The sequence below is a fragment of the Pongo pygmaeus genome, chromosome 14 (assembly GCF_028885625.2).
Source record: "Pongo pygmaeus isolate AG05252 chromosome 14, NHGRI_mPonPyg2-v2.0_pri, whole genome shotgun sequence".
NCBI classification, from domain to species: Eukaryota; Metazoa; Chordata; class Mammalia; order Primates; family Hominidae; genus Pongo; species Pongo pygmaeus.
Genome location: NC_072387.2, coordinates 124,174,206 through 124,196,564, shown reverse-complemented (window position 1 = coordinate 124,196,564; position 22,359 = coordinate 124,174,206). Strand labels below are relative to the sequence as shown.

The window sequence follows — 22,359 nt, the reverse complement described above, 5'->3', positions numbered from 1 at the left end:
TCCCATATCAGGGGTACATAAAAGCAGCCAAGGAGTATCGCTTTAAGGTCCAAAAGATTTACTTAGAAAAGTGTTCCTCAAAGTTCTCTGGAATACTTGACTTGTAAAGTCTTTTGTGAAAAAAATGTTTTATGCTCAATTAAACTTTGGAAAATGCTATAAGCTCGTAATACATAGTAAAGACTCAAAGAAATCCTGCAATAGAAATACTTGTCAAATCTTGAGTAACCTAAAATTGCCCAGACATATTTAACCAAAAAACCCATTTTTCAACTGTTGCCTGTTTATCAAACCACAAAACCTCTAGCAGAAAACAGACTATGGACAGGATTTTAATTATATCCTACTGTCCTAATTCTTCTGAATTAATTTTGAACACTAAATTTTCATGTAAAAAAGTAAAATTCTCAATGTGTTTCTAAATGTGTTTCTAAACACATTTCTAAAATTCTCAATGTGTTTCTAAAATAAAATTACACCAACACAGATAAATAATAAAAACTGATTTGATGCTGATTATATCTGAGCAGCCAAGTACAAGAAAGCTGGTTGATCTCATGAAATAAGAATATGACAAATATTCAAAATTAAGTAAACTTTGAGTCACAAAGTATATTTCTGAAAATGCTCTACTTCACTTACTTAAGTTTTCTGCAGACATGCCCCAAGTTGTTCAACAAAGGTTCCCATTTGTCAACTGTTACCTAAAACATAGCAACATCAAGCCCACGAGTTATATATGTCACTGTTCAGCCTGATTTGTTTGCACTGAATTATTTCACGCCTTGCAAGCTGGGCTCTCTCCCAGTGTGTGCCTCCAGCACACCACAAGGCCAGGGTAACTGCTGGTTTATCTATCTCCCTTTCTTTCCTACTAGGAGACTTCCTGAGGACTCTGTTATCATTAGGACAAGTTTATCCAAGAGTCTATCCCTGCTGGAGTTCAAATGAGTATCTGCAGCTCAGAGCTTTCCCTCAAACACCAGACATCTCTATCCATCTGCCTGCTAAATACTTCTGCTTGGAAATGTCACAAGCACTTTAAGTTCAGTGCACCACACACCACACCCATCTCTCCCTGGCCATCCCAGCCCCTGACCTCACTGCTTCTGAGTGTCCCTCCAGTCAGTGAATGGCACCCCCACGCCCTCTGACCCTTCCATGAAGCACACCAGGGCTGGTTCCTTCTAATCGCTAGGCATAACTCCAACCTATTTAGTCCTCACCTTCCTCATTAACAGAGTCAAATCTGGGCCCCAATCATAAAAGTCTGACCGGGATGTTTCCTTCTGAAATCCCTTTTGTTTTCCCACTCTCCTCAGGATAAGGCACAGACTCTTTCATTCTGGGCCCTCAGTGACCCACACTTAACCTCCTGGCCCACCCCTCGACATTCTCTGTGGACTCAAAATCCAAAAGCCATAATGCATCAGCTCCAATTGTTGCAAACACTGAAATACTCTTGCCCTAATTTTTGCCTAGCTGATGTCTGATGACTTTCAGGACTGAGGTGTATGCAAAAGGCTCATTTCTGGGTGAACTGCCTTTCTCTGCGGGCACCTTTAGTTCCTCAACTGCACCGTATTTTCACTGTCAATTTGCGTCCTTACATTCCCCAGTTGATCTGAGGTCAGGAAACAGCAAACTCATTCCCCGTTGCATCCCAAGGCCTAGCTCAGAGCCTGTGGCATGGCTGACACTCATTAAATATATGTCAACTAAATGAATGAACAGACCTGAGCCACAGATTCTCTAACTCTATTGAGACCAGTTCTAGGAGGCACAGCCCATGTGAATGAAAAACAAATCATTTAATGACTCTTAGGCATGACTGTTTCTCTTTATTTTGACATTTGCTGCAGTTCCTAATAAAGTCAATATTTTCTCCCTCTTCGTATAACTATTTAATGGGCATTTTGACATTTCAATAGTATTGTGCTTTCATACTTAAAACCATTAAGTTTCTGTAAGACTCTAAATTTAGTGCCTCTTAATCATCAAAGAATACAGGTTCAACTTAAGTATGGTTTAGGAAAGTGCTTCTCAAACTTTTCTGTGCATGATAATCCCCTGGGCATCATGCTAAAACTGCAGATTTCGATTCAGTTGGTCTAAGATTCTGCACTTCTAGCAGGCTTCTAGGTGATGCTGATGCTGCTGAGCCCGTCTGGGGCATAAGGCAGTCACTTCTCAGAAAACTGACAAGGTGGCAAGTGGCAATCCCCTATTAACAAAACACTTGGATTATCCAGAACTACCCAAGACTATGCGACAGAGGCACCTGCTTTATATACACGCATGTGCAAACACAGAAATGGTGTTTATAAGTTCAGATGACATGAGAGACCAAAGTAAACAAAGCTGTGTCTGTGGGGAAGATCGCTTGACAGGGAGGCAAAGCTGTGTCTGTAACAGCAGAGAGAGCTAACAGCCAAGGGAGAAGAAAACTTTGGGCAGGTGTGCACAAACAGGAACAGCAGGAAGCTGAGAAGTGAAAATCAGAATAGAATGAAACAAAACAGGCACGAATGAAACAGAAGAGCATCATGCAAATCTCTTACTACGCAAGTTTATGGTATCTAAAACTGTTACTACTTTCAAGTAATATCAGTATATACACATCCTTGATAATTGTTAGGTTAACTCATAAGCACCAATTCATGGGATCGTTCATACAACAGAAGCAGTCAAATATTTTAAAATGGAAAGGCCCAAATACACACTCAGTAAGGAGTAACAGCAACAAAAGGTGTGAATTTCAGTAATACCTATCCCATCCCTATCCTTTCAGAAGTGGGACCTGCTGCTGTACTTTATTTACCCTTCAGTCAAAGAAGCTCTCTGAAGTTCTAGAGGAATATTACATCTGACACTACAGTGCCCAATAGTTTCCATGAACCAATGACTATTCCTAGCTTCAGATAATCATCCGATCTATTCTGATGCCTCTCACGTTTCAAAGCTAGAGCCCATTTAAGAAGCAAACGCCCAACACTTGCCCTCTTAGGAAAAAAACTCATTTCTTACACCATGTGGTAAAACAGTTAACTGACAATGCAAACATTAACAGCTGCTTGTTATGAACATATCAGGTTACTATCTTCGAAGGCAAGAGATTTCTGTGTTGTTTTCCTCATTTAACAGTAAACACTCAGGGGTGTATATGTGTATATTTACAGATACTACAAAGAATACCTCGTTCCCAATTGCTTTAATTTTTTCCAAAGCATCAAGAAACCATTTTTCGGCTGTTTTCCATCTAAAATGAAAGGAAAAAAGGTTGCAGATTATTCAAAATTAGCAAATATAAACTTTTTAAAAAATTTTGATTATCTTTCTAGTAGTACTAAAATGCAATGGGGTAAACTGCTGGAAATAATTATAAAAATTCAAAGTTAAGTCACAAATGATTAATTTTATGGCATTAATATCAAGAGTTCAAGATTTCAAGATTTTGGGAGATACAGTATTTATATTCCTTTTTTTTTATTTTTTTTTTAGTCTCACTCTGTCACCTAGGCTGGAGTGCAGTGGTGTGATCTCAGCTCACTGCAACCTCTGCCTCCCGGGTTCAAGTGATTCTTGTGCCTCAGCCTCCTGACACAGCTGGGATTACAGGTGTACAACACCATCCCCGACTAATTTCTGTATTTTTAGTAGAGACGGGGTTTCGCCATGTTGCACATGCTGGTCTCAAACTCCTGGCCTCAAGCAATATGCCCATCTCGGCCTCCCAAAGTGCTGGGATCACAGACGCGAGCCACCGCTCCCAACCGCAGCATTTATGTTCTATAAAGTCACTGTGCACACTGAGTTAGCAAATAGTGAACTGCGGCTCCCAGGGGAAATATAGTTAGATTCCTGCAATCTCTGGTCACATTTTCTCTAATTGATCAATGCATAACCTTGTTTTATGTGTGTTTGTATTTAAAGACATCTTATTTGATACATATTGTTGATTCATCAATATTGAAGTCAGGGCCAGCAGCACTATAACTGATGCCTGCCTGAATGAAGCTTCTCTAATACATGTTTCCTCTGTAAGATACATCACAATTAACACTAGATAGCATTTCACTAAGCTTGGGGATTATTTCAAAACAGTGAAATCATCAACAAAAAGCACAAAAATATGAAAACTGTGGCACTAAATAGACCACAAAAAGTACACTGGTTTATAGTTGAACTGGGAAAAAAGGCAGAGCGTTGCCTTCTTAGACTCCAGCTGGGAGTGTGTGTGCCAGGAGACCCAGCTTTCTCCCAGCCCTGGGCATGTCTGCCAATGGCTCAGAAAGCACCGCAGGAACTGATTTGGGGGTTACAAATAAATTTTAGTGAGTAGGCAAATTCGCAAATACTGATGATTACTGTATTATATTAAAAGATTACTATTTATTTTAAAGGTTCAAACTTTTAAAAACTACCTAGATAACCCATTTTTTAGAACATATACATGCCATAAATGACACTGTAGTAGTATTAATACTAATATTACAGGCGTGGAGGCTCACGCCTGTAATCCCAGCACTTTGGGAGGCTGAGGCAGGCGGATCACCAGGTCAGGAGTTCGAGACCAGCCTGACCAACATGGTGAAACCCCGTCTCTACTAAAAATACAAAAATTAGCCGGGCATGGTGGTGGGCATCTGTAATCCCAGCTACTCAGGAGGCTGAGACAGGAGAATTGCTTGAACCTGGGAGGCAGAGAATGCAGTGAGCCGAGATTGCGCCACTGCACTCTAGCCTGGGCGACACAGCGAGACTCCACCTCAAAAAAACAAAAACAACTAGAACTAATTTACCATTTTAAAATTTGTATATCATGAAATGCAAAGGATTACAGACATTTTTCTCTTTGAGTATAACGCCAAATCACTTATTCTACAAATATCCTAGGGTACAGTAAAGCCTCCACTGACCAGGAATTAAATTTTCTGACTAGTAACTAAATAGAAAACACTATTGTTTCAAAAACCATGCCAAATCTTCCTCAAATACATAAATCCAACTCCTTATCAACACAGAGATAACTAAGGATTCCACAGTGCCCCCAGCCACACTGTGGGGTATGTGTAATCTGAACTGTCCAATCACGTAAGAAAACAAGTGGTAGCTCAGATCAAAAAAAGACCAAAACCTGGGTTTAGAATTTTTAAGGAAATCCAAGATAACAGTTTCTCTCTCTTTTTTTTTTTTTTCTATCTCCTTCTCCTAAAATAGAACATTTAAAAGTACAAATCTACTGAAGAGTCGCTTTGGTCAGTGAACTCTAGTGATCATCTATTCTATTTACAATCACTAGTTAACAGAAGGGTTTCTGGTCTTCTAGTACTTACTCTCCATTCTGAAATGCAACCACGCCGACTTCATGCATAACAAAAGGGTCTTCCGGTGCGATGCTCAGAGCTTGGCTGAAGAACCTTTCAGCTAGTTTTGAGTTATTGGTCAAACCATATTCTAATCCAATATACAGCATAGGCAAATGACACCTAAAAAATTGGAAAATTTCACATATTCAACACCAAAAACTGTGATTTAGCAGAAATTAATCTGTCAACTTCAAATCCTATCTGCAAAATAATTTAAAGGTAGCCAAAACACAGCATTTACTTTTTTCTAACTCTTAATTTACAAATATTTAATGAATGCCTAATGGGCTTTGGACTAATCAGCTGCCACTTCTAGAATCTATCTGCAACTTATTTACCTTTTTCATTATTATTCCACTGTAAAAAAACAAAAACTCTCTAAAGCAAAAGGGCAGGTCTCTGTGGTGCTGTCTTCCTCCTGATGCTAATGTCATGCCCCAGCCGACACTGGTCTTCCTCTTATTTATTCACCACCATTTATCCTTCAAAATTGTGTTCAAGTTCTACTTCCCTTTATGAAGCTACCTCTGACTTTTCTAACATAAATGCTCTCCCTTCTGTGAATTCCCATTATAATCAGTTCTATGCAGAAGAGTTATGAATAATGCCGTGTATGGATTTAATTTTCCCACCTTCTGAGACAGTTCTAGGCAGAGTCAGAACTACTTTTTAATTGAATTTTCATCTGTTCACACGATTGGATCAGTGATTGCATTAAAGCAAGTGTAATAAGACAATCTTTCCTTGATGATGATCTCGGAACATCAATAAATACTGATTGCTTGGTGTGTGCTTTGGTTCTAATCTAGAGCCATAACTCAAATTAAGATTATATCCTCTACAGAAGGTCATGACAAATTATTTAAAAATATTTACACCTCATAGAAGTACTTTCAAAATGGCAGTGTAAGGACTCCAAAAATCTATTCATCCATAGAAGCAACAAGAACACTGGCAAAAATTATCAAAACCAATTCTTTCAGAACTTTGGAAGGTAACCAAGCTCTTAAAACAATCTGAGGAGTGTATATTCAAGAAAAGATGGCTAAATCTCAGTAAGAACAACAAACTTTGTGCTGCTTTAACTTGTCTTATTCCCATCTCCTTTTCCCTAGCTTTGCATTAACTTTAAAAACAAGCAGTCTCATAACCACAGCCGTTGTAAAGCCATCAGCCTAGCAGCCACTGGAGAAAGCAGAATTAATTTAGAGTTCCTCAAACACCCTACAGGGAACTGCTGCTATTTGACCTGTCTGGTAGCTCCTAAAAGAGACCCCTGGGCTCATACCTGTAATCCCAGCACTCTGGGAGGCCAAGGTGAAAGGAATGCTTGAGCCCAGGAGTTTAAGACAAGCCTGGGCACACAGTGAAACCCAATCTCTAAAAAGTAATAAAAAATTAGCCAAGTGTGGTGGTATGGGCTTGTAGTCCCAGACACTTGAAAGGCTGAGGCGGAAGTATCCCTTGAGCCCAGGAGTTTGAGAATGCAGTGAGCTGTGATGGTGCCACTGCACTCCAGCCTGGGCAAGAGAGTGAGACTCTATATACAGGTTGAGTATTCTTTATCAGAAATGCTTCAGACCAGAAGTGTCTGGGTTTTCAGGTTTTTTTTTTTTTTTTTTTAGTTTTGGAATTTATACATCCCTATTCTGAAAATCCAAAATGCTCCAATGAGCAATTCCTTTTGAGTGTCATGACACTGTTCAAAAAGTTTTGGCTTCTGGAACATTTTGAACTTTGGATTTTCAGATTAGGGATACTCAGTGTGGAATTACATTGTTGGGCCTATCATATACACAAATGTAAGGTTTACCAATAACAACATAATAGGAAGTGGGTGACAGCAAAGCTGTATTACAGTAGGAAAGTAACACTGGATGGTAACCTGAACCCATAGGAACAAAGATAACTGAAAATGGTAAATAACAGGGTTAATGTAACAAATGATATAAGTATATACACCTTCTTTCCTCACAGCTTCTTTGAAAAACAAAATTACATAAATAATAACAATGTATAATTGAGAAAATCTGTCATTAGTACATCTGCCCAGTAAGAAATACTAAAGGGAGTTCTTTATGCTAAAATAGAAGGATACTACATAGGAATTCAAATCCACATTGTTGAAGAAGAGTCAAACTCTAAGAACTTGAAGTGCAGGCTTCCAGGTTACAGGTAGATTTAAGATTTTTCTGATTGGTTGAAAGAGTTATTATCAATAGTAAGCAATGTCTGGGTTATGATAAGAGGTTGCAGAGACCAAATTTTATCATGCAGATGAAGCCTCCAGGTAGCAGGCTTCAGAGAGGATAGATGGTAAGTAAGTGTTTCTTATCAGACTGAAGGTCCATTTGATGTTAATGCTGGAGGGTGTAAAGAGGCGTGTTGGACTCCCACTTCCCATCATGGCCTGAACAAGTCTTTCAGGTTAAATTTAGAGGGCCCTGGCCTAGAGGAGGAAGCCCATTCAGACGGTTGGGGAGGGTCTTCAAATTTTATTTTTGGTTTACAACATGAAGAAATGAGAGTCTGATAAAAATAGCTATATTGGTAATTATGAGACAGTATAAAATGTGCTTGTTTTTAACTCTTCTTTCTGATTTAAAAGACAACTGAATAAATAATAACAGATCTGTGCTGATGGACTTATAATGTGTAAGATGTATTCTATATGACAATAACAGCACAAGGAGGCAAGAGGAAACAGCTATATTGGAGTAACGTTTGGGCATACTATTAAAATTAAATTGGTATTAATTCAAAGTAGGTCGTTTTAAGTTAAGGTGCTAATTATAATCCTAAAGATAACCAACCTAAGAAAATAACTCAAAAAATATAGTATAATAAAAAAAGGGGATTCTAATGGGATATTATAAAATATTTACTCAACACAAAAGAAGAAATACAGGAACAAAAGATGTGATGTATAGACAATAAAGAACAAAACGCCAGACATAAATCCTATCTTGTTAGTAATTAAACATAAATGGATCTAACTATATGTTGTCAACAAGAGACATGCTTTAGATTCAAAAAACAAGTTGAAATTAAAAGAATGAAAAAAACCACACCATATAAACAGTAACAAAAGAGAGCTGATGTGCCTACAGTAACATCAGATGAAACAGACTTTATAAAAAAAAGTATTATTAGAAATAGTGATATTTTATAATGATAAAAGGCTCAATCCATCAAGAAAATACAACAATTATAAACATATACACACCTAACAACAGAGACTCAGAATACATGAAGTGAAATGTGCCAGAATTGGAGGGAGAAATATACAATTCAACAATAAAATCTGGAGACTTTAGTACCTCACTTGCAATAATGCAGAGAATAAGTAGAAGATCAATGAGGAAACAGAAGACTTCAACAACACTATAAAACCAGACGTAACAGGTATCTTTGGAACACTCCACCTAACAACAGTAGAATTCTCAAATAATCTGGAACAATCTCTAGAATGGCTCATAAAAAAGCCTCAATAATTTTTTTCTTTTTTTTTTGAGATGGGAGTCTCGCTCTGTCGCCCAGGCTGGAGTGCAGTGGTGCGATCTCAGCTCATTGGAACCTCTGCCTCCAGGTTCAAGTGCTTCTCCTGCCTCAGCCTCCCAAGTAGCTGGGACTACAGGCGTGAGCCACCACACCCGGCTAATTTTTGTATTTTTAGTAGAGATCGGGTTTCACCATATTGGCCAGGCTGGTCTTGAACTCCTGACCTCAAGTGATCCACACCCCTCCGGCTTCCCAAAGTGCTGGGATTACAGGTGTGAGCCACTGCGCCCGGCCAGCCTCAATAAATTTAAAAGGACTAAAATCACACGAAGTATGTTCTCCAACTACAATGGAATTAAGTTAAAAAACAAAAAAAGAAGAAAATTTGGGAAATTCATAAATACGTGGAAGTTAAATGTCAACATATTCTTAAATAACCAATGACTCAAAAAAGAAATCTTAAAGGAAATGTAAAAATATTCATCCAATTTCAAACATTTATCCAAACACAGACAAGTTAAGAAAATGCAGAGCTGCTCTGATAGATAAGTAAACTTGAAAGAAAAATAATGCTTATCTTGATGAGCTATCATGAGGTTTTTGAGACGTCTCTCAACTGGTCACCCAGGCTGGATTCTGGTGGCACAGTGACCATCCTGCCTCAGTTTCCCGCACAGCTGGATTACAGGCAGGCACCATCAATCCCAGCTAATTTTAAAAATTTTTTTTTGTAAAGATAAGGTCTCACTATGTTGCCAGGGCTGGTATCAAACTCCTGGCCTTAAGCAATCCTCCCACCTCAGCCTCCCAAAGTGCTGGGATTACAGGTGTGAGCTACCACACCTAGCCTAATGTGAGAATTTAATGACAAAGTTTGTTAGATTTGGAAACACTGAAGGTATTGTGTCATTAATTATCATTGATTCTGATTCCCAGCTAGGAACTAACTAATAACCATTCTGTTTCTGAGCACCCAAAATATCAAATAAAAATTACCAGACTGTAGCATGTGCTCATAAAAACCAACTCATAGTGAATTATTGAGATTTTTTTTTTTTTGGTAACAAATTATCATGTTGATACACAGGGGAAATATGCAGATACTGGAGCTGAGCTTCAGAAGAGAACTGGAAAAGGTCTCACCCATCTTGGTGAACAGGATGGAGAGACCTGGACTGAGTATGAGGACCATTTAGGTGGATCCATAACTGGGTGCGCAACTCTCCTCTGGAAGGTTATTTCTAGTAATATGTTAGTGCTATGGACTGTTTGTGACCCCTCTGTCCCCCAAATTCATACATTAAATCCCTAACCCCTACTGTGCCTGTACCTGAAGATAGGGCCTATGAAAAGATAATAAAGGTTACATGAAGTCCTAAGAGTATGGCTCTTACCCAATAGGGCTAGTGTAGGGCTCTTATCCAACAGGGCTAGTGTAGGGCTCTTATCCAACAGGGCTAGTGTAGGGCTCTTATCCAACAGGGCTACTGTAGGGCTCTTATCCAACAGGGCTAGTGTAGGGCTCTTATCCAACAGGGCTAGTGTAAGGCTCTTATCCAACAGGGTTAGTGTAAGGCTCTTATCCAATAGGGCTAGTGTAGGGCTCTTATCCAACAGGGCTAGTGTAAGGCTCTTATCCAATAGGGCTAGTGTAGGGCTCTTATCCAACAGGGCTAGGGTAGGGCTCTTATCCAATAGGGCTAGTGTAAGGCTCTTATCCAACAGGGCTAGTGTAAGGCTCTTATCCAATAGGGTTCGTGTAAGGTTCTCATTCAATAGGGCTAGTGTTTTTACAAGAGGAAGAGACACCAGAGCTCTCTCTGCCATGTGAGGACACAGCAAGAAGGCAGTTATCTACAAACCAGGAAGAGACCCCTCAATAGGAACTGCACTGGCCAAAACCCTATCTTGGACTTCTCAACCTCCACAACCATGGAAAAATACATTTCTGCCCTTTAAGTGACCCAGTCTGTGGTATTTTGTTATGGCAGCCCTACTGACTAATACAGCTATGGAGCTATGTCCTTCACAATATTTACTTGGATGAGTAGATATAAAACTCATACTTACCAAATTTAATGACTACTGACTGAGGTTGATAATAATTTGAATGCAGAACTGAGTGCCAAAAAGTCTAACAGTTTACAAAGAGATCAAACCTAACAGGATGAAATTCAATATAGATAAATATATGATTCCACCCCTGCATACTACAAGTAAATAAACAAAGGTAGCTAACTTTCATTGAGTGCTTTCTACATGTAAGATACTCTTCAAAGTCTTTAATTGGTATTATCTCAATTACTTCTCTCAATAAGCCAGTGAGTAAATTTTGCTATTATTCCTATTTCTCAGGAGGCTAAGAAACTTGTCCAACATCACATGGCTGGGAGTGGAAGAGCCAGGAAGAGTCCAGGAGGTATGACTCCAGACTAGGCCTCTGGACCACTGCACTCCCACTACCTCTCCAGGAAGGGATGCAGTCATCAGTCAACAGAAGCAGTCCACACAAACCAATCCTGTAAGTTGTAACCGATGGTGAGACCAAACAGTCAATGTGAATAGAAATACTCTACTCCTCGAAGTAACACACTCTTAATTTCAATACATTTAATATTGATATAAATCTAGAATATTGGCAAATACAGTCCTGCACCTACCACTAAGCCACATCAAATACCTTTTGGTAATAGATAAGATACGATAGTTTTGCTCGTGAATATTTTTATTCTTGCATGAGCATGTGAAGAAGGGCTTCCAGAACTCCTCTCCTCCACCGGCCTAATGTCCTGGTTCCTTCTTGCACTGGTTGGAATCAACTGCTAGGCAAATGCATACACCAGCTTCTCTCCCCTCCACTTTCATAGTTATTTTACAATCACAAGCAACTAGATTAAAAGGCAAGTAAAATGTTTGTGTTTAGTTTAGCAACCAAATAGCAGTAATAGTAATAGAAATTTCATTTCTATTAGGAAAAACATCCCTTCATGGAGTTTGATGAGTTTGCTCTGCCGTACCCTTTCATCAGCTGTGCTGCTGTGAAGTAAGCAGCCATCGCTTGGTCGTGCTCACTCTCCACCGCAAATGAATGTCCATAGGCTATCCATGCAGGTCCGTAGGTTTTCTCAAGTGTTGTGGCTTTGCTAAAACAAAAGAGTTAATTTAAGTAATATAATATTTATTCTTTTTTTTGAGACAAAGTCTCACTTTGTCGCCCAGGCTGGAGTGCAGTGGTGCGATCTCGGCTCACTGCAGCCTCCGCCTCCCGATATCAAGCAATTCTCCTGCCTCAACCTCCAGAGTAGCTGGGATTACAGGCACCCGCCACCATGCCCAGCTATTTTGTATTTACGGTAGACATGGGGTTTCACCATGTTGGTCAGGCTGGTCTTAAACTCCTGACCTCAGGTGATCCACCCACCTCGGCTTCCCAAAGTGCTGGGATTACAGGCGTGAGCCACTGCGCCCGGCCTATTTATTCTTTTTTATTTTTAGAGACAGAGTCTTGCTCTGTCACTGGAGGCTGGAATGCAGTGGTATGATCATAGCTCACTGCAGCCTCAAAATCCTGGGCTCAAGTGATCCTCCTGCCTCAGCCTCTTGAATCACTGGGATTACAGGCATGAGCCACTGTGCCCGGCTAGTATTTATTCTTAAATTGTTAATTTTATATAAGGAGATGGCCTCAAAAACATTAACATCCATTTAGTAAATAAATGAACTATCAACATATTAAACACTAATGTAACATTTGTGTTGATTCATTTGAACTAAAACTGTTTAATAGTATAGCAAAATTTTAAGAAATTTTAGGAGATCCACAGCTTTTTATGTACTGTAGCAAAATCCATTAGCATTCTAAATAGAACTTACAGATATTACTTAATCCAGGAGCTCCAGTTTGTAACCTAGTAGATACATCCTCTCATCCTAATAACTTGCAAGATAAATTCATTTATATTTTAAAGACAGGTATACAAGGCTTGAGGGATTAAGCGATATCCTATAGATGTACCCTGGTTACAGGGACTGGACTCATATATATCAGTGAATAATTGTATAGAGTGAACACTGTATAATTAACCCACAAGGAACAAAGAGAACATATCACAAAGCGTGGAAAACATACGGGGTGATACCCTACTTCCTTGTATCTTAAGTTTTCTTTTATCCAAATGTTACCTGTTTCATGTAGAGCAGGGGTCCCCAACCCCTGGGCCACGGACTGGTATCCCTGGCCTATTAGTCCCTGGCCTATTAGGAACCAGGCGGCACAGCAGGAGGTGAGTGGCAGGCAGGTGAGTAAAGCTTCATATGTCAAAAAGAACTTGCCATTTGAAAAAAAAAAAAAAAAAAAAAAAAAGCTTAATCTGTATTTACAGCCACTCCCCTTCACTTGCGTTTCCGCCTGAGCTCTGCTTCCTGTCAGATCAGAGGCAGCATTAGGTTCTCGTAAGTGTGCAAACCCTATTGTTAATTGCACATGTGAGGGATCTAGGTGGCGCATTCTTTATGAGAATCTAATGCCTGATGACTTGTCGCTGTCTCCCACCTCTCCCAGATGGGACCATCTAGTTGCAGGAAAACAAGCTCAGGGCTCCCACTGATTCTTCATTATAGTGAGTTGTATAATTATTTCATTATATGTTACAATGTAATAACAATAGAAAAAAGTACATGATAAATGTAACGCGCTTGAATAATCATGAAACAATTCCCCCCCACCCCGGGAGGGGGGGTCTTCCACAAAACGGTCCCTGGTGCCAAAAATGTTGGGGACCACTGACTGATAAAGAGTCCATCACTGAATTGCACACTAGATCAAAGCAGCATAGCTCAAAATAACTTTTACAATACTAATCATCTATGTAGAAGTTCTTCTAAAATGCTGAACATACAACCAACCAGGGAACATTCTAGTTTCTTCCTAGTACAGGGTACTTTCGTGGCATCAGTCTTCCTAAGAATCCTGGTATATGAGTATGACATCTCCTCCACCCCCACCCCCACCCCCACCCCCTTTTTTTTTTTGAGACAGAGTCTCACTTTGTTGGCCAGGCTGGAATGCAGTGGTGCAATCTCAGCTCACTACAACTTCCGTCTCCTGGACGGTGGCTCATGCCTGTAATCTCAACACTTTCGGAGGCCGAAGCAGGAGGACTGCTTGAGGCCAGGAGTTCAAGACCAGCCTAGGCAACACAGTGAGATTCGTCTCTACTAAAAAAAAAAAAAATGTTTAAATCAGCTAGGCATGGTGGTGCCTGTAGTCCCAGCTACTCGGGAGGCTGAGCAAGAGGATCATTTGAGTTTGAGGTGAGCTATTATTGCACCACTGCACTCTAGTCCGGGCAACAGAGTGAGAACCTCTCGAGAGAGAGGGGAGGGGAGGCGAGAAGGAAAAGAAAAGGAAAGGAAGACAGAGAGAAAGAAAAGAAAGGAAGAAAAAAAGAAAAACATTTATTCTTTCACGTTGCTTTTAAAGTACTCACTAATTACTACTTGAAAGCTTATGAGCAAGACATCAATTCTATAGGTTAACTAGAGAGGAAGAAAATAAATTCATACCTGAGATATCTTCTGGCATGTTCATTTTTATGACCGACCATGAGATAGTAACATCCCACTGCAAACCAAGACACCTAAAAAGTTCAAAATTTACCATAAACAAAGATTGGAATTGGAATATCTAATTGGAATCTGCAACAAATTAGGGTAGACAGAGGGTATACTACATGTTCCTTATCACATATTCTAGTTAAGTTAGACATTTCTCTAACATGGTGTACTAAGGTCCAAGAGAAGAGGGCAGACACTCCATGGCTCTTTCTCAAGGAGACATCTACACAAGACAAGGCCCCTGAAGAGTCCCTGTTTCAAAAACCAGCCTGTGAGTCCTGACTCCCCTGCACTGCTCATCTCCCCCAGCCTGACCCTGGCTCTTCCTTGCTCTCTGTCTGAGTTCTGACTATTTAGCTGGTTTTCTCTTGCTCTGGTTTCACACTGGGATAGGGTGCAAATTCTTGTCTGGTCTGAGTCTTACACCCTGATTCCCGATTTTGTCTTTAAAGATGCAGTCCCTGATTCCATTTTCCATTCCTAGTTCTCCATTCCGATCCATGACGAGTTTGGAATCAGTACACAATTCAATAGGTTGTCTTACATGTGCAATGTGAGAAAGCTACCAAACAATTATCCGCATTTCTTAGGAAAGGGAGGCGTGACTGTCATGGTCAGTATTTTATATTGCTATATGCTAAGTATTTTAAAATAAGCATGTATAACTTCCATAATCAGAAAAAAGGGTGTAAAACCCTTTTTGCTTTGGTATAATGAAAAAATACCTTCATGGGTTGAAAAGTTAATGCTGCTTTGTTAAGTACGTTAAACACTAGGAGATTCTGTTACAACACTTTAATAAAACATCATTTGCTTGAACTTAAGCTATTGTCTAAATACGAGTTAAGCATTTTCTTAAAGTACAGGTAAAAAAAAAAAAAAAACTAAGACTAAAAGTTATATTACTTACAGGATTACTAGGATATAAATCCACCAGTTTATGAGAAAGATAGAAAAGTTCTGTTCAGGAAAAAGCAGAAAAAGAACAATTGTTCATATCACATGTAATTTAAGACATGATTTCATTACAACTATTCACAATCATAGAATTCTGTTCTTACAGCAATGATTTCACACTTGTCTTTCCTTCTAGATACAAAATTAACTCTCTAACTGGAGAGTTAGATGAAGGACACACGCTGGGCAAGGTGGAACAGACACCCCCTAAGACAGCACTTACCGAATACTGCGGAGGATACAGCAAAGCACCTCACCTCTCTCAGAAGCTCATGCCTGTCACACCAAGGGCCCATTATGGACCATCATAACCACCCACACCAATTTGGTTGAACAAACTTTCAAGTTTATCAGATCAATGATACTATTTAATCTTGAGAAATGTGTAAATCCTGGCATTTCAAGATGACGTTTCCTGCATGCAGACTTGGATTCAGTAGACCAGGGCAGCTGGAGATGCTGCATTTCCAACCAGCTTCCACAAATGCGATGTTGCTGGTCCATGGACCACACTCTGAGCAGCAGGGATTCGGTGAGGGTTTTCCTTCCTGACAGAGCTCACCATTCAGTTTAGAAAAATTTAAGGACAAATGCATCCCCAAACACAACTAAATGTCAAATGTTAAAAATACGGAAAACATGAGCAAACAATCTGCTCCTTTCCAATTTCTAAGTAGTTATCAACTCTTACCATATCAGATTTCCAGTGGAATTTACAAAAAAAAAAGGGGGGGGGGAAGGCAGAACTGACACCCAACAATTCAAAGCTAACAAACCTTGAAACATAAATGATATTTGAGAAAGGGTAGTAGGAAGCAGCGATAAAGAACTAATTGTTCTGACGGGAAAACAAAATTGGCCATTTGCTACTTTCCTAAACATTTCCTCCCCAGTTGTTACTTTTATAGTAGGGTTCCATTATGTTGTTACCTGCAATCTCAACTATCCAGAATTTCAGAGACAAAATTTCAAGTTACAGAAAAAATTTGTTTTATGTCTAAGAATTACTTTAATTTAAAAAAAAATTCTTACCATTGGCTTTATTCAGCTCTACAAGCGTCCCTATATGTACAGGTAAACAACTTGCATGGAAAGGATCTTTCTCCATTACTCTGAAAGTTAAAGCGACACATTACTATGCCCAAAACAGTAGGTGACAGCACTCATGACTATCGGCTATATGTAGACAGTCATTACGGTATCACATATGATGCTGTGGGTTATAACACTTCACTTTCTTCACTCCATTATCTTCAGCTTGATTCAGTTAAGGCCATAATTAAGTTACAAATGAAAGAAAAAATTCTGGTTTATTTGAAAGGAACAAAAATAAACATTATCACATACATTTACTTTAAGTCAACAGAATTGTAATACATAAAATAAGTAGGCCGATTATTTAAAAGAATCAAAACCAAAAGGAAATACTATTAGGTTGGCGCAAAAATAATTGCAGTTTTACCCCTACATTCAACAGCAAAAACTGCAATTATTTTTGCACCAACCTAATAAATAGGTTACGTGTATTTACCAATTAAAATTTTTGTAATTTCAAGGATTTTAAACCAAACCAAGATCTACAAAAAATAGTATATGTCATTTAGCTAAAGTTTAAATTAGGTACACTGGAAAACTGATACGTGTGGGAGATGGCTTAGCTACGGCGTGCAGCATATTAAACACCTAGTATCTATAGTGTGAGTCTCTAATTGAGAATGAATTTTACAAAACAATGTGCCAAAATGGAATTTTCAAACTTGCAAATTATCAAGATCAGTAAGAGCAACATGTATATCCCTCCCAAGTTCATGTAATAAATCTACAAATATGCACAAATTCATGTCTGTAAATTGCTCTTTTAAGACAGCACCCTGTTCAGTGCTCTACAAACGGTAAAGATAACTTAAATTATCATCTAGTTCAAGATTATTCAGAGAGCACGTCCATGAATCACCTAGGTAAGATGGAGTGAACTCCATGTTCCTACAGAAAAATGGACGGATATACTTACACAGAAGTAAGCTTGTAGCACATTTTAAAATCACAGTTATAATAATGTCTCTCAGCTAAAGACACTACCACATCCAGATTCTCTTGCAAGCCATCTACAGACTCAGGGATGACCGTTTCACTAGGCTTATTATACTGAAACACATAGAAATGTAAACATAAACTCAATCAGCAAAAACAAAACAAAATGCGGATTCAATTTGTGTTTGGCCTAAGTGGTTAAAACATTTACAAGAACAAATGTGAGCCTCTGAAAACTTATAACTTTAGGTTTTATAAGTACTCCTCTCAGTAAGTTTAATTCCCTTCTCAATTTTATCACAGAATTCCACAGCGGGATGTATTTCTCAAAGTAAACATTCAGGAAGCATAACAAAAAAATCTTCATTTCCATGCAACACCATTCCGTTTACATTTACTTGGTAATTCAATCTTTTAGTATAAGGAGTCTTTCAGATGAAGAAGGTATTTTTGGAAACTTTTTTTTTTGGAATCTTATGTATCCTAAACGCTCTATTCTTAAAAATGTGCTAAATTTAAAAAGATTTAATTTCAAAAACTTAACATAAGACTAGATGCCAAATTTAATGGAATAAGATATTTACATAAAGCAAATGCTAACTCTTTGGTTTTACTTACTTTTTTCAATTTGTTCTCAAATAGAAAACGCAGCAATTCCTGTTCTTCATTACACAGCTTGCTAAGAGGTAGTGATTCAAGAAGTTCTTTTTCTTAAAAATGGTGAGAAAAAAAAGAATATCCTCATAATATTTATAGAGGGGAAAAAGCCAACAACTAAAAATATGATTCTACAGTTCTTGGTCTAAGTAAATCAAACTCAAAAAAGAACATAAGATCAAAATGTGCAACAGAAGCTGACACAGCGGCTCCAGGCCTGAAGACGGGAATCACCTGGTGGGTGGAGGCTACTCTTTCAGGGCTGAGGCAGGTCCCCAGGTGGCTCTCGTCACCTAAGAACCACCAGCCTCCACACTCCTGACTGCGTGGATCTTGCTCTGCTGGGGCAGGGGAGCCTGTGCACTGCAGGTGCTAAGCAGGACCTCTGGCCGCTAGCCACTAGATACCAGCAGCAACCTCTCAACCTCCCTCCCTGCCCCTAAGCTGTGACAAACAACATCTCCAGACATTACCAAATGTTCCCGGGGCGGGGGGTGGCAAAATCACTCTGGTTGGTTGAGAACCATTGCACTAGGCTAAAATATGTTAGAATCCCATTAATTCAACCACTCTATTTTCTGTTTCCCTTGTTTATGCACCTCACATCACTGCCAACATGCTTGGACTGATTCTCAGTGCCTCTGGTACATTAGGGTCACCTGGGAGCTTTAAATCATCTGCTCTGGAGTTGGGAACTGGACATGGATGTTTCTCAGTCTTCCCAAGGATTTAAAGAGCAACACGGTTGAGAATCACTGAATGAGATACTGAAATCCTGGTTTATACTATCTCAATCACTTCTCAAAAAGATGGCCTCTTCCTATCACAATCCCTAGATTCGGACAGCACAGGGCACCGTACAACACTGCATTCTGCAATGTGCTTTACATTTGAAGACATTAAGAAAGTGAGTAGGTCTATTTAAACCTGTATGTGGTCTGTTGTTGACTTAGAAGATTTCAGAGACAAAAAATCCAAACAATATTAATTTTGCTAAACATAAAACACCTGAGTTTCCAAACCTTCTTGTGCTGTCAACATGTGGTGTGACGTTAAAAGATCGAATGCTTCAAAACAGTAGACATCAAGCTTCAAAGCTTCTTTGTAGCTGTAGGTAGCCAGGGTTCGGTTATCTAGAGCATCATAGATTTTCCCGCGTAGAAGACAAATAGAACTCTTTATCTGTTGGAAAAATGATGAGTCACATATTAAGTCAGTACTTTTAAACTTCACTTTTTTTTTTTTTTCCGTAGAGGCAGAGTCTCACTCTGTCTCCCAGGATGGAGTTCAGTGGTGCGATCATAGCTCACTGCAGCCTTGAACTCCTATGATCTCAAATGACCCTCCTGCCTCAGCCTCCTGAGTAGCTGGGATTACAGGTGTACAACACCACGAACAATTAATTTTTTAAATTTTTTGTACAGACAATCTTGCTATGTTGCCTAGGCTGCTCTCAAACTCCTGGCCTCAAGTGATCCTCCCACTTTGGCCTCCCGAAGTGCTGAGATTACAGGCATGAGCCACCATGCCTGGCCCTTAAACTTAACTTTTGATAGAGAATTGTGTATTTGAATGCTAAGAAGTTTTTATTGCATTTAAAAGGATTTAGTTAATCACAACTGTCAAGGCATAAATAAAAACACACAAAAAAAAATGCAGAGCAAAGCTTCTTCAATTCACCTTCCCTGGGCTCCAACCGCTCTGTTCCAACACATCTTTATAACACAAGTACATGTCACGGCTACTAGGTTCATTACCTGTTTTGTCCAAAACAGTGCAATGATTGAGAGATGGCAGAGTGTGTATGTATGTGTATAAAACTCCAAGATTGACAGTGTGATAGGTAGACACCCCTCAAAAGGATCTTAATGAGCAGAAACTGGCAACAATGCAGCAGAGTGGTCAGAGCAGTCAGCACAATGGCCTGCTGGGGCAGGACAGACCTGAGTTCAAACCCCAGCTCTGCCACTTACTTGTAACCTCGGACAAATGACTGAACCTCTCTTGGCCTCCATTTCCTTTCCTCGTCTGTAAAAAGATAAAAACACTATCTAACTTACAGAACTCTTCACCATTTAACTACAGAAGTCTGTGAGGTCTAGAGATGCCACCATCTCGTTCAACAGCCATCTCACGACTACCATAAACACGAAGATGTGGAAATCTGATGTACATTCTAGACTCTGGACCTCAAACACATCACTGAATTTAAAGATGATCCAGCAACAGGCAGCTAATATCATTAAGGATATGAAGAAGATTCGTAAAGTAAAATTTTAGAAAAAAATAATGAATTATGAGAGTCTTTGAGCTAAGCAATATCCTAGCAGTTGTTTTTTAAAAATGCAATTTCACAAAATAAATAATAATGCATTACAAATAAATCACACATTTCGTAGCAGATAAGTTAATGGATAAGAGGTCCCAAAATAATGACTGTACCACACACTTTCATAAATGCATTTCTTAACAGAAGAATCTGCTTCCCAACACATACATTAGTGAGTGGCCAGAAAAAAAAACAAAAACAAAAACTTAGAATGTGTAATATTCTTTTATGCTTAAAAATAACTATCTAAGGTGAAAAGTCGAGTAATAAAGTTCTACCAAAATATATATAAAGAATAAATGGGCCAGGTGCAGTGGCTCATGACTGTAATCCCAACACTTTGGGAAACTAAGGCAGGAGGATCACTTGAGCCCAGAAGTTTGAGACCATCCTGGGCAACACAGTGAGACCCTGTCTCTACAAAACATTTTTTAAAAATTTAGCCAACTGTGCCGGGCACAGTGGCTCATGCCTGTAATCCCAGCACTTTGGGAGGCCAAGGCGGGCAGATCACGAGGTCAGGAGATCGAGACCATCCTGGCTAACACAGTGAAACCCCATCTCTACTAAAATAGCAAAAAATTAGCCGGGCATGGTGGCGGGCGCCTGTAGTCCCAGCTACTCGGGAGGCTGAGGCAGGAGAATGGCGTGAACCCGGGAGGCGGAGCTTGCAGTGAGCCAAGATCGTGCCACTGCACTCCAGCCTGGGCGACAGCAAGACTCCGTCTCAAAAAAAAAAAATTTAGCCAACTGTGGTGGGATGTGCTTGTAGTCCCAGCTACTCGGAAGGCTAAAGTGGGAGAATCACTTGAGCTTGGGAGGTTGAGGCTGCAGTGAGCTGTGACTGTGCCACTGCACTCCAGCCTGGACAACAAAGCAAAGACCCTGTCTTAATTAAAAAAAAAAAAAAAAAAAAAAAGATGTGGGAAGAAAGAGAAATTGGTAGGTCAGGTAAGGCTTACAGGGATTCTTTCTGAATAAAAAAAATATTCTAAAATTGACCATGGTGAGGTTTGCAAAGCTCTGTGAATACACTAAAAGGAATCAAACCATACAGTTTAAATGGGTGAACTGCATGGCATACAAATTATACCTCAGTAAGTTTTTATTTTTTTTTTTAAATCCAGATTAGTGGTCTGTAAATGTCACTTAATAAGTTATTATATAATGTCTGCCAGCAAGGAATGTACAATTTCATGGAGATATGAAGTATACAAACTGAAATATACACAATTACATAGCAATGTACTTTGAAGCAAACAGAACACAAAACCATTTCCTGGAAAGAAGCAATGTACACTAATTAAAGTTTCTTGGTGTAGGTCCAAAACACTGCTGAAACACAGAAAGAAGGAGAAAAATTATTCCACTTTTAGGGAGTAGCTTAAGGCATCAAATATGAGAAGGAAGTTTCAAGCCAGCCTATTTTGGATGCAGGCATCTGCGGATACAATTACAGCTTCCAACTGAGGGCTCAGAAATCTCTCTCAGAATCTTTTTTGGTTTTGGTGGGCAAATTAAATAAACTGGCAACCACAATTGTTGTTGCCAATTTATTAGCAACAATAAATATACAGTTTTATACAGTAATACTCAAGTCAAAGAAGATAATGTGTTTCTGCCACGTAATGAGGCAATTCTCACTGCCGTTACTGAGGTGTGCTAACAGTACTACTTACTGAAGACTGTGACATTTCCCAGTCGCTGGAGGGATCTTTGAAGCCACTTTCATCCTTCAAGTACTTTTCAAATAATCTTTTGTTGATTGGCTCTTCCATATCAAGAATATCAAGAGCCTGCTGGTACTCTTTTGCAGCATACTATGTGGAAAACAGAAATGCCACTCATCACCCACGATTTCTAACACTAAACATATGATCCAGATTTTTAAAGGATAAT

The 22,359-nt window shown here is 39.2% G+C and overlaps 1 protein-coding gene across 4 annotated transcripts in view; it reads right to left on the bottom strand.

Annotated features, from left to right (window-relative positions):
- CDC16 (cell division cycle 16) overlaps positions 1-22,359 on the bottom strand; it is a 34,316-nt gene that overhangs the window by 8,043 nt on the left and 3,914 nt on the right. For all 4 annotated transcript variants that reach the window (XM_054447121.2, XM_054447122.2, XM_054447124.2 and 1 more), the window contains exons 5-15: positions 22,140-22,280; positions 19,154-19,313; positions 18,093-18,184; positions 17,455-17,588; positions 16,476-16,555; positions 15,397-15,446; positions 14,436-14,509; positions 11,888-12,013; positions 5,337-5,489; positions 3,196-3,259; positions 643-704 (exon numbers count right to left, since the gene is read on the bottom strand). In XM_054447121.2, coding sequence (XP_054303096.1) covers positions 643-704; positions 3,196-3,259; positions 5,337-5,489; positions 11,888-12,013; positions 14,436-14,509; positions 15,397-15,446; positions 16,476-16,555; positions 17,455-17,588; positions 18,093-18,184; positions 19,154-19,313; positions 22,140-22,280 — 1,136 coding nt within the window. The remainder of the gene's footprint in view (positions 1-642; positions 705-3,195; positions 3,260-5,336; positions 5,490-11,887; positions 12,014-14,435; positions 14,510-15,396; positions 15,447-16,475; positions 16,556-17,454; positions 17,589-18,092; positions 18,185-19,153; positions 19,314-22,139; positions 22,281-22,359) is intronic.